Raw genomic sequence first — 13148 nt, forward strand, 5'->3', positions numbered from 1 at the left:
GCTTCCCCGGCGCTACATGGTGCTTTTCTTTCTCGTGCTTTTTTCGTCAAGTATAACTTGAAGAACGTTGAAGCAGTCTATAGAGGACACGCGTTCGAATCCAGTAGTCACACTAAGTACAAAAAAACAATAATTCTGGGGCAATATGATTATGAGGGACGCCTCAGATGAGGTCTCCGGAGATTTTTACCAGCTGAGGATCTTTAACGTGCATCCAATGTACGGTACACAGGCGTTCTTTCATTTCGCCCCCATGTAATAGCGACCACTGGGGCCGGAATGTGATCCCGTGACCTCGTGCTTTGCATAATAGTGAAGTGGTCACATAGAAGTACGCTAACATCAATGACAGTCCCTGATATTTAGCGGCGCCTGTGGTGCACGATGAGATCTCCGAGGCTGTCATTCAACATATTGATTTGTAAACGCCTGCGCCAACAACAACGCCAACGAATGTAAACGCCAACAACAACGTATTGATTTGTAAACGGCTGCGAATGTTCACTCGGTTTGTCCGTGTACTTTGTTGCACTTTAACGCGCTTCGGTCAAATGCAGGTGCTATAGTGGCCATCGCCTTGTGTTCTTTCGGCTAGTTCAGAGACAGATTAACATATAGAGGGAGGGAGTTTATTATTAAATGGAGAGACCAGACTATCCGGAGGAGAAAAGGGCAGGCTGTTGACTGGTAAACCTAATGTTAAGTTGCATCTGTTAAGGCCGCATGTCTCAAAAGCAGTGCTAGTTAGTGGATTTGTGCTAGGCAAGCATCAGCTCACTACTTCTCGGCATCTTCACAATTATGAAATGTGCCATAAAGCTACTAATTAGGAAGTTAATTAGCATATTTTGAGTAAGCAAAATTATTGTTGAAAGTTTTCTTGCTGCTAATGTAGGTAGTCTATACGCAAAAATGGCAGGGGTCTAAATATGGCAGATTTTTTAAAAGAACCCGTTCCCCATAAAAAGAAACGCTCTGTATATTGTCTTGGTAAATGCTATTAACCTCTGTGCTACCTTTAGGCATAAATAAATAAAAAAAAACACAGAACAGCCAAACCCGCGCGGCTGCTATTATCATTGAGTTTAACTAGCTCCGATTACTTCTTCATTGGGAAAATCATCGCCTTTATATTGTGATCAAATTACCAGCATCTCCTGTAGGAGTGCCCTTTAAGTTGTGCCACAGCCAGCATTTGTGTAGTCTGGGAGAAACGTGGGCTGTTATTCAGAACGGGAGAGTCATTCGAGGTAGCTGTGCGCTCGCCTGTGTGAAGTTACCGTGCATGTGTGGCCATCTAAGCAGCTATCATGTGAGTTAGGAAATAGACGTGTATCTTTTTTTTCTACTACAGATGAAGGAGTACAACAATATACCAAACGATGGGACAGACTTCGAGAGTCGGTGACGTCAAAGATTGGGCTAGTTGGTTTCGCATGATTCAAATTATACAAGAGCGTCACTTAAGTGATGTCAAAACGGAAGCACAGACACGGACAAGCATGAGATTTGGAATGGAGCGTTATGCTTACTTGAAATGCCCTGCGGTGCCGCCGAGTACGCAGGCCTCGGCCACTGGCTGAGCAGTGAGGCTGCCAGGAGGAGACCGCTCACGAGGCGACGGGCCGGGCCTCGGTAGGACATAGGAAAGCTACCATGTCTTGACGTCGGGCTCCGCGCATGGCGGTCGCTTCGCGGTCGCGGTGCTCGCTTCACCTCCTAGGTCACGGCCTGCGGTGGGCGCACTGCCTGTCGACGCCCTTCTCGTTTGCGAGAGCACCGTCGTAAACGGCACGGCTGAGCGCCATGACACCCAAAAGTCTGTTTGGTATTTTCTTCTCTAAGTATGGCTGATACCCACTACGGGTGATTGGCGGAACACCCGATGGTACTATGGTATGGTATGAAACACTTTATTGAAGTCATGCAGAGCGTGTGTCAACACGCAGCGGGCTGCTCCCACGTAGTGACCGGAAGGCCAAGCCTCTCGGCCGGAGGGCCGCATCCCACCTGGCCGAGTTGTCGACTGTAGAGTGTGACCGGGCAAGTCACCAGGCCATGTGATCTAACCTAGCTATTCTCCACATGAGGGACAAGAATTGTCGGTATAAGTATCTGGATAGATCGTGTGTAAGAGACACGGGTTAGGATATACGTACTCGTTTGCAAAAGCCGAAGTGTGAGGGCCTGAGCTCTGTTGAGCCGCGGATGTGGAAGGGAATAAGTTCTGCGAGCGAGGTAAAAGTGTTTAGCAATCTCGTTGTAGGTAGAGGGAGTGTCCCTATTCTCGGGAGAGTCGTGTCCAAGCTGTCTGGGGGTAGCGTGGTAGGTTAGTTCGCGCGCAGCCCCGTGAGCCAACCCGTTGAGTTTGGGGGGGGGGGGGGGGGGAACCTCTATCTGACCCTGATGTGCGGGAAACCAACAGATGAAGTGGTGTGTAATTTCCTTACCCTCGAGGAGCCGGAGGGCCTGCTTAGGAACAACGCCTTTTTCAAGTGCTCTAACTGCAGACCTCGAGTCTCTATAAATAGCATCTCGCTTGTCATCGAGTAAGGCTAGTGCGATTGACATCTGTTCGTCAATTTCTGAGTTCCTGGCCCGGACCGAGGCAGCATTGGTAATTCGGCGGTTACAATCGACAGTTACAATCGGCGGTTACAATTGTGAAGGCTTGGCGTAATTTATAGGACGCATAGTCCACAAAGATAACCTGTCGCTGATCACTGTATATTTGCTTAAGGATGGTGGCAGCTTTCGCTTTCCTTCTACCGCGGTTATGATCGGGGTGCATGTTTCTAGGGATGGGTGCCACCGTAATGTTCTCGCGAACACAATGGGGAATGTTGGAAAAGTCTTCTGCAATCCCATCGGGAAATGACCGAGCTCGCGTAGGATGCATCTACCCGCTTTGGTTGTAGTGAGACGAGCTAGTTGCGCGCGTTCCTGGGCTTCCGCTATCTCTAGGGTGTTGTGAATGCCGAGGTGAAGTAAACGCTCTGTGTGATTAAAAATGCATATTCCAAGAACCCGCTTGACGGCTTTCCTAAGCAGTGCGTTCAGTTTGTCTCTCTCTGTCCGCTTCCGGCAGTGCATAACTGCTACGTACATGAAGTGACAGAGGGCAAAGACATGCATTAAACGAAGGAGGTTGTCCTCATTGAGTCTATGAAGTCGATTGCAGAGCCTCCGAACAAGATGAACGGTGGTATCTGTTTGGCAACGAGCTTCGATTTAGTCTTACCGTTCGAGTCACCTGACTCGATCGGTCATGCCTAGGATAGTGATTGAATCGACCGTGCGTATAATACCCGCCACGGTGGCTCAGTCAGCTAATGCATTGCGCGGCTGAGCACGAGGTCGCGAGATCGAATCCCGGCCGCGGCGGCGGCATTTCGATGGAGGCGAAATGCAAGAACGCCCGTGTGCTTGCGTTGTAGTGCACGTTAAAGAACCCCAGGTGGTCAAAATTAATCTAAAGCCCTCCACAACGGCGTGCCTCATAACCATAACTGGTTTTGGCACCTAAAACCCCAGAAAGAAGAAAGAAGACCCTGTGTCTGTGGCTTCCATTTCTAGTAGAGCTTAATGTTGGTATTCTCCAGGGGTATCCAGCCTTTAGGCCTCGGGCCGCATTTCTTGGGTCGACGGAGAGAATCGAAGGCCGGAGGGTTCGAGGTAGGCGTTGATGACGTCTATGGCTTCTTGAAGTAGACACTCGACCTGACTTTCGCTATACAACGATAAATAGTTGAGTCTAAAGTAAAACAAGAAAAAAATGCGAATTCCGTTTTCGGTGGGGATTGCTTTAGGGGAATGTTTCATTCATGTTGACCAGGAACACAGTTTTTCTTTAGAGATAATTTTCAAGTATAGAGCACACGACCAAGTTGGCCACATTTCTACCGGAAAACGGCTCGCGCAACATAAACTTCTGGCGCTCCAACATGTGGATCCCACGTACGGCGGCGATGAAATGACGACGATAGCGTGAGAACGATGGAAAGATGATGACGAAATGACGACCACAGAACGATCACCACAGCATGACGACGGTTGTAGGACGACGACGGCAAGATGGCGACAAAATGACAAAGATGGAATGATGATGACAGTATAGGACGACGATGTGGCTATGGTGCTGGGAGGAGGACGGTGATGACAACGACAACGTGATGACGATGACAACATGACGACAATGGCACAACGATCAACTGAAGACTACGTACGGGATGACGAAGCTCGAATGCCAACGACTGAATGACCTCGTTCGTGTTGGAGTTCACGTCCACGCTTGCCCGTGTCCTCTATAGCTGCCGCCCCGGGCCACTTCGATCGGTCTGCACTGTATCCGGTGCCAGCTTGCACTACGTCCGGCACCGCTCAATCTTGTGAGACAGCAGCCAGCACCCGTAAGGTGAGGTAAGCAGGCAAAGCCTAGGTAATTCTTCACAATACCTGAGCACGGAGTCAGTGTTGAGCATTGGTTTCGGTTAGTTTGTTTTCCTGCCAACCATGGGAAAATACACATTACTGGTGAACGGCCAAGGATTGAACAGAATTTGAAAGTACGTTTCGTCGTACCTATCAAGCTAACCAACCATTTGCTCAAAAAGAGAAGAGAAAGCACTGTAATGAACTGAGATGCTAGCAAGAAAAACACTTTGAAATGATGACTGAATGAATGAAAGAACCTGTCTTTATTTTCAAAAGGCCATGCTTGACTCGCCAGGAAGTTGATAGGTTTGGGCAATCTATCTCTTTCCATTCTGAAAGCCTGGGACCCTCCATTCACTTTTAATTTCGTTCGACATAACTTTCACGAAGTAAGTGAAACGTTCTTGCAATTATGTTTCTCTTAGTTGGGGGAACCTAAGCGGAAGGAGATTAAGGTGGTCCAGTTACGTAGTGAAAGTTATGGGAAAAGACGTTAAGGGTGATATGTGGCGAGAAACTCGACCGGAGGATGAGCTAACGCTCAAAAACCCTTGTTCAAGATGCGTTCCACATTAGTAAGGGATCGTATATTGGTATTGACCATATTATGTTTCACGTAAGTAAGAGGGCCTATTTCTGCGAATACGTTCCGCTTACTGAGTAGAATTTATGTGGAAGGAGAATGAGTGTCTACGACTCGTGGGGGATCACCACTGCCAGGGTGGCCAAACTGTTGGCTCCCTATACCAAGGGGCGTTGTTGTAGAGGTCGTTTTCAAGGTCCCTCTCGTTGCATCGTTAGGCGGGGCAAGAATGCAACAAAACGGACCTCGAAAGAAATATAAATGCATCAGATCCTCAAAAAATAACCATACTACAGTGCCTATAACAGGGGCTTTCAGAGAAAGAATGCCAGTAATGGAAAAGAATGCAGTCTAATACAAGACGGTGCTTCTCTAATGTGTTCTTTTTCTTTCTTTAAGACAGAAATCGGCGAGACAACAGCTTGAAAAAAAGCTGATGACACTGACGATGACACTGCGTCATTATGGGAGCGAGGAACGCGGTGAGGACCTCGCCTGAGAGTCCTTAATAGGGTTTTGTTCGGAAATCAATAGCTTAATGAAAAGAGGGTGGGGTAAACGATACGGGCGAGTTCAGTAGTTCATTTAGGACGCAGGTAAATCTTTTGCAGAGATACCGAGTAGTGATGATAATAGAAGTTTCCACATGAGGATGAAGAAAGCAGACTACAGATCCTGATAGTGATGAATACTCACGATGTTTGGTATGGCTATAGAAATGGTAGTGATACCAGGGTGTAACAAATGTGCAAGAAAAGAAGCCTATCGTGGTAAGTTTATCACGCGTTTTTTTTTTTTTTTACGCACGTACCTTTCTTGCTTTACTTCGAGTAACCCACAATCGTTTTTCCAAGAACAAATTGCTTCCCTGGTGCACTAGTAGATTTTCTGTGGCTGAAGTAGGCGGGATTTGGCTGGCCGTCAATGCTGACAAGTACTACAGCAGCAGAGTATCTCTGGGCGCTGCGAAATTGATGACAACAGATTCAAACCCATGACAAAATTCACAGACATAAATGAACACAAATAGAATCCAATATATTTTCCTCTGAAGGATCTTGCGACCACGCTGCTCAACGTTGTCCGTCGTGAAGAAACAGGAATCGGAAGATGCGGCATCTCCATTTGAATGATCCTGTGACACTGACGATGGCGCTGCGTCACTGAGGGTGTTGGACGCGGCGAATGTCTTGTTTGAAAGTCATTACTGCAGTTTTGCTTTGATATTTATAGTCTAATGTGAAGACTGGTGTGTTTAGCCCCTGGTCTGAAAGCAAATTAGACTCTGTCAACCTTCAATATCTCCTGCATTAGGAAACTTCAGTTGCGATTCAGCCAAACAGACAAATCAATGTGCTGCGAACAAGTTTATTCTTCCATTCATACGAAGTCGCCATTGATCAATCTCCGCTTTTCCTTTTTCTGTCATGAGTGAGTGACATAACTTTATTTAGGTCCAGAGAAGACGCACGAGAGACCCCGTGTCACCCGGCTAGTCCCTCCTAGGGGTGTCATGAGGTCACGTCCTATTCTCAATGTTCTAAAAAATTTTTGTGCTCTTTGTTTTCTCCTCTTTCTTCTTGTGTGAGTGCATCGCCACCTCTTTCGTACATGACACATATTCCCCTTTCCTCCCTTGTTGGTATGTGACATGTTTTGGCACATACCCACATTGTTTGGTACATGCCCACATTAGCACATTGTTGGTCATGACAAAAAAGCAATGCCCGAAAGTGCACAATCATAAATTAACAAACCATGTAGGTAACATTTTGCCGCCATTCTGAATCTTGCTGCCCTCACAGCGTGTTGAAATATTTATCTGCGCGCCTAACCAATTCCTTAGTACGCATTATATCAAGGCGCCACTGCCTGTCAAATGTGGGGCTACACGCAAGCCGCCTAACTGAGTAGCATCTACGGATCTATGGTCCGCACCTTATATCCTTATTAGATATCATCGGACATAACCAACCATACATGTATATATACCTTTCATGCATCAAACTTTTTATGCCACAAGGCCAACCTCTGAATACTAAGAAAAACCTACTCAATCATCGCTAACAGGACACGGCAGCGTGAAGACGACGACGAAAAGGAGAGCAACGGTGCGATTGTCGGTCGACGCGGGGCAGCCTTCAAGGGGGCCGATGCGCAAGTCGAAGACGCCGTGCTCCGCGGAAAGTTAGGTAGGATTGACTCGTTTTGTCCGGCAGCTATTTATTCCGCCACTCAGTCCGCTATTTAGAGCTTAGTTAGCAAGCTTCTGCATGCCTGTCTTCCAAGACTCGCAGCTAACGTGAAGGTATCTAATAGCTACGTTTACATGAACGCGACTTAGGCGGGTCGAGTCGGTTTTCACGGCCAAATATGATCGTCGGGCTTGCGACTGCTAGTGTGCGGGACTCAGCGAGCGTCGAGGCGAGTACGCTCAATCCACCTGCAATAGGTCGGTTGAATCGGACAACCCGCTTGGCAAGATGCCTGTAAACGTGGTCGGCTATACCTGCGTCAACTAGGCTTCTGACTCGAACCGCTCACGCCAAGTTATGTAAACGAAGCCACTATTTAGCGCTCCGGTGGGTCGCAGCCCTTTCCTGTTGACGTTGTCAAAGTAAAAAAAAAAAGTTGCAGTTTCGCCAAAAAGACGAAGTATTGATAGCGATGGCAAAGTTTTCAACAGCTGCACGAAGTAAGGTTCGTAGTTTTACTGCCCGTATAAAAAGAGCAGTAAGCATTCGCTTACGTTATAAATTAACAAGCATGGTGTCACGCGCACACAGACGAACAAGAACAGCTCTTTCCCGATGACCGAGAACACTCGCTGTCACAACGCTGACGGGATAAAAGCGTTGGCGGCGGGTAGCGAAGGCTTATTTCTGCCTCCGAAACATCGGGTAACACGGCCTCCAACACAAGGTGCGCGGTTGGGCCAGCCATTTCGGCTGGCCCAACCGTTGCACTTTGCTCCAAATTACCTTCGAGATAGGGCACGCGGGCCACCTATGCGCTCAGCTGCGCCATGCGCAGCCACGACAGGGCTAAAGGAGACGCGCGCTCGCCTGCCCCCTCTAGCGTGCTTTTGGTCATGTTATCGCGTGCTACGCCCCCCCCCCCCCCCCCTTTTTTTTTTTGCGTGCCCTGGATCACGTGACATGTAACACTAGACGCGAGGGCAGATGGCTCGCATCAAGCCACTTGACATCCCTCTCGGCTCCCCCATCGAACGCGGGGCACGATCTTATCGCAATTTTGGACTTCCGACGCAATGTCACGGTGACGGCGACACCAATGTAAAAAAATTTGGCTGGAGATTTGGTATAATTTCTATAGCCGTCAAATGAACTTGGGCCGTTGCCGCTACGACGATGAGTAACTTGCAAGTTTTTTTTTTTTTGCGCACTGGCACTTTATGATAGCGAATTGCAGACACTTGAAGGAGGATCATGCAATACATCTATTCTTTCGTGCATATTGTATACGAGCTATGCCTCTAGCTCAAAGTATACCTTCATCGCCACTTTGCCTTGTAGAGGGCAATCTACTACTGAAGGAGGGCGCGCACCGTCCAAGCTGATTTCATTGCCGGAAAGATCAGCCGTGGAGATGCAACGTTCGACAGCACAGAGGCCTATGTCGGTCTTCACGAACAAACATTTTAACAGCCTGGCAAATTCGTGGCGTCTGCGCACCACCGACGCACTGGGCAGTTGACTAGTTTGACCACATCGGTTTGCTGTGTGGGGCAGGTAACGAGTTTCTGAGCAGTGGTGCTGCTGAACTCGAGGTCGCGGATTCAATTCTGGCGGCGGCGGCGGCCTCATTCCGATGCGGGCGGATTGCGAAAGCATTCGTGTACGTTGCATTTTGTGCATGTTAAAGAACCCTAGGGGGTCGAAATTATTCCGGAGCTCTCTAATGCTGTGTGTTTGCACTCAGATCGTACTTCTGGCTCGCAAAACCCCATAATTTAGTTGTAAATAAATTAATCACATACATTATTCCCCGACCTGTGTCACGCACCCCAACAATACGGCCACTGCTCGTATCTGGACACATTCATTGCCCAGTTCCTCACAATAGGTTTTCATAAGTTGACTGCGCCCCATATAGGTTTTCATAAGTTGACTGCGCCCCACGCCTTGGCGGGAGGAGAGGAGGGAGGCACTCGACAGGCATGAAGGGCGTGGTGGTCGAGGCGGATTTATTTAAACTGTTGGATCTTGGTAACCATGACCTCCTTGTCCCCCGTTGCAAGGCACACAGCCATTTTGGCGAGAATAAGTTTCGACAAGGGGGTGTTAACGGTGTTTCCGAAACTATTTGACGCCGTACGTTATCGAACGATCAAGGTGCTGCACCTGTAAAAAAAGAGAAGCAGCCGCTAATGACAAGGATAGGTGACGAAGAGCAGCCAACTGAATACTCGCGGCTGTCCCGAATGCAGAACTCCGCGCTTCCCAATGGCTCAACAGCTAATTTGGGACTGTCCGGCTCACGCAGCAGTACGATCAAATCATATCGATCCGATCATGATCGAGGACTACGACAGCTGGATGCGACCAATGGCTAAAACCAGCGGTTCGGCCGTGCTCGACTGTCATGGAATTCGCCAGGGAAAGCAGCTTTGTACACAGAATAAACCGCTATGACCGCGGCCTAGCGCGAGCGGCCCAAGTCATTTCCTTCCCGTGAACCCGTTACCAAAAATAACCTAACGAATCATCCCTATCTCAATAAACATTTACAGGGTGTTTTTTTAACTACACCAATTTAAAAAAAAAGTTGCCTGTTGCAGATTGCACAATTGTAACCCTGGATCTATATTACTCGATGAGGCAGCTATTACTTCTACGAGAAATTAAAAGTATCATTTGAATAACTAACTAATTACGCTAAATAAATATTACATTAATTACCTTACGGCACATATTTCAATCTACCAATTGCAGTTAGTATGTACACAAGGCAAATCGACTTGGATTTAATTCTGGGGACTACGCCATTTTTTCTATATTCATTTTCAAGTTGTCAGATCAAATGCATTGGCGGTCCTGATACTTTTGTGCTTCAATGCATACAACAGCATTTTCGTGAAAAAAGTAAGTGAAACAATGCATTTTTGCCGAAAGTTGGACGGCGCATATCTCAAAGCCGGTGGAATCCTCAGCATTCGTTCCAAGTCGATATGCATCGCAAATTGACCCACCACACTCTGTAAATTGCAATGCCTGCCGTAATAAAATTAGCTAAAAACATAGTTGGTGAAAATTTCGTAGTTAGTGCATTACGCATTTTGATTTCTAGGGAAAGTATAGTGCGCCTCCTCGAGTAATCCTGCTCGAGGATTAGAAATGTTCTATTTACCACAAGCGATTCTTAAGGATTCCGTATGGATTTATATAACACAACCCGTATATGCGGGACGCTCATGGGCAACGGACGCGCAACTGACTTTCTTTCCAGGGCCGATGCAATCTCCATGGCATTGGGATTTCTGTTGGTGGCAGCGCTGGTCACAGGATGCGTGACCCGGGTGTCATCGGTGATATACGTCCCCTGTGAGTCACTTTGATTTGATATTGAAATGTTGCTATGCGAGAACAACACACATAGGATGAGCACAGAACTCTCGATAGATTTTTTTTTAGTTTTTAAGCGAAGTCGTGATGCATGTTCACAGGCATGTTGAGAAACAACAAGACTCAAGTACACCTTCCTTCCGCACATGCAGCCACGCGTGTCACAAAATACGCATAACGATCATCTTAAAAAAATAATGGAGATAGGTGGCTAAATCTTTAAAAGTAAATTAGACGCCTGGCTGTGGCATTCTTGAATGCGAAGCTATGGGATGAGAGCACGCCTTGTCAGTTAACAAAAACAATAATGCCAATTTGCCTGCGAATTTTGAGGCATGCGGGCGCTCGCGCGTGGTTTGGGCACGCAAGAATGCTCTTGGTATTGATAGATGTGTATATTGGTTGGTGCGGGAGTGCGCGAGTTAAATGCACAGAAGCGATTATACCAGTGGCTTACGTATATCGCACGGAGCGTTACGGTGTGACCTCCAAGATCACACAGCGCTGAGTAAGTGATCTCAGATGCTGTGATTTCTTGGCTTTTTAGTACTTCCCTAAAGAGGTGGCAAGTGCCCGCCGCTTTCCGGTAGGAAGCATTTATACGCAAAATACGAGCTAAGGGGGGCAAACTCAACATTCTCGAAATGCACAATGTCGCTGTGGGTGGAGGAATTTTCATTTAATTTTTTTTCGTCGCGGTACGCGTTCGAATATGAATGTAGGAGCCTATTATCCTGAAAACCCATCGTCATTCAGTGGTTCCACGTTCGAATGCAGTTACATCCCGCAAGCAATACAAACCCTCGTATTATACTCAGGTATGACCTTAATGTCGAGAAAAAAATGAGACGTATTTATCGATGTGTATAAAAATGCGATATATGTATGCACATATCACAATCATTATCATCACGACCCTATATTTATATCCATTGCGAGACGAAGGCCTCTCCCTACGATATTCAATTACCCCTGTCTTGCGCTAGCTGATTCCGACTTGCACCTGCAAATTTCCTAACTTCATCACCTCACCGAGTCTTCTGCCGTTCTCAACTGAGCTTCGCTTGTCTTGTTACTCATTTTTGTAACTTTAATAGTCCGCCGGTTATCCGTCCTACGCATTACATGGCCTGCCCAGCTACATTCTTTCCTCTTAATGTCAATTAGGATATCAGCTATCCCCGTCAGCTCTCTGATCACATCACTCTCTTTTTGTCTCTTAACGTTAGGTCTAACATTTTTCGTTCCATCGCCCTTTGTGCGGTCCTTAACTTGTTCTCGAGCTTCTTTGTTAACCTCCAAGTTTCTGCCCCATATGTTAGCACCGGTAGAATGCAATGATTGCACACTTTTCCTTTCAACGACAGTGGTAAGCTCCCAGTCAGGATTTGTTAAATGTTACTAGAGGAATTCTGGTGCTGTGACTGTTCTGCTACGATGGGAGTGATAGCTAGCACACAGACTTGCATAATCTTCGTGCATATTGCTTCATAGGCTCCTGACGTTCTTTATGAGTGACAAAGGTAGCGGCTTGGGCAAGTTGGTATGGCAAAACAAGCACAGCCTTGGCGAAGCGAAAGCGCAGAGTCGAAGCTGCGTCTCGCTTCTCCTAGCTCCGGTAACGCTCCTCCGCCGCCGCGCCAGCGATGGCGTCACTGCACGTTGCATAGCGAAGCTTGCAAAACCGACACCGCGTTCCAATGCGAACAACGCGTTCCAGCAGACCCGCTCCGTGAATGCGGTCGCCTAGCAATGACTTACCCAGCTTCACCCAGCCATGTCATTGCTTCGCGGCCGCAATTCTTGCTTTGCTTAGCCATGACAACACTTTGTGAAGCTTGGTCATGACGTCCCACTGATTATGAAGATTATGTCGCCACGATGGCGACACACCCATCTCTCGTTGGCTTCGCACTGAGTAAATGTAACATGGGACGGCCGAAGAAAGTACAAGACTCCCGAAGAAGAAGCCGCTCAGCTGGAAGCTCGTCGTGCCACCACCGAGAACGAATGCTGCGATTGCGTGCATTTCCGCAGTATCGCGCCGAAGCCGCTGCTGCTAAACACGCCAAGGCTAGTAAAGCCTGGAAGAACCTAGGTCGGGTCGCCATCTCCGCTGTTTACTCCACCTTGCACCCACTAGTGCAAGCTGCCCATTTTTTATTGTACAATAACATTTCAGACAGATGCCCAGGGTTCTTTGGCACGGATGACATCCTAAAGTCAAACGAAGAGCGTTGCTCCTACTGTTGATAGTGTTTGAATTTTCCGCAGACAATGCTGGTCTTGGCCCCAGATTCGGCGTAAACGTTTGGCAATTGCCTCAATGCCATGCTGGATTTGCGTCAAAGCCTAATTATTTTTTTTGTTCAGTTTATTTCATGAATTCTGTCGAACGTTTTCTGTAATTCGTCAATTGACAACGGCATGGACCAAAGTGTTAACGGGACCCAGGTTCTTCAAACTGTATGTCCTACAGAACGAAGCCTTACGTTTAAGTTCCTGTAACTTGTTTACGTGCCAAGCCGCCGCCAATTGCATAACCC

At 47.5% G+C, this 13148-nt stretch overlaps 1 protein-coding gene across 1 annotated transcript in view; it reads right to left on the minus strand.

The window, feature by feature from the left end:
- Positions 1–1801, minus strand: part of LOC125939900 (uncharacterized) — a 38019-nt gene extending 36218 nt beyond the window's left edge. The window contains exon 1 of the mRNA XM_049655423.1: positions 1533–1801. Within this exon, the coding sequence (XP_049511380.1) occupies positions 1533–1644 (112 nt within the window). The 5' untranslated portion in view covers positions 1645–1801. The remainder of the gene's footprint in view (positions 1–1532) is intronic.
- Between the last annotated feature and the right edge of the window lie 11347 nt (positions 1802–13148).

Source organism: Dermacentor silvarum, chromosome 9, assembly GCF_013339745.2.
Source record: "Dermacentor silvarum isolate Dsil-2018 chromosome 9, BIME_Dsil_1.4, whole genome shotgun sequence".
In the NCBI taxonomy this organism is placed as follows: Eukaryota; Metazoa; Arthropoda; class Arachnida; order Ixodida; family Ixodidae; genus Dermacentor; species Dermacentor silvarum.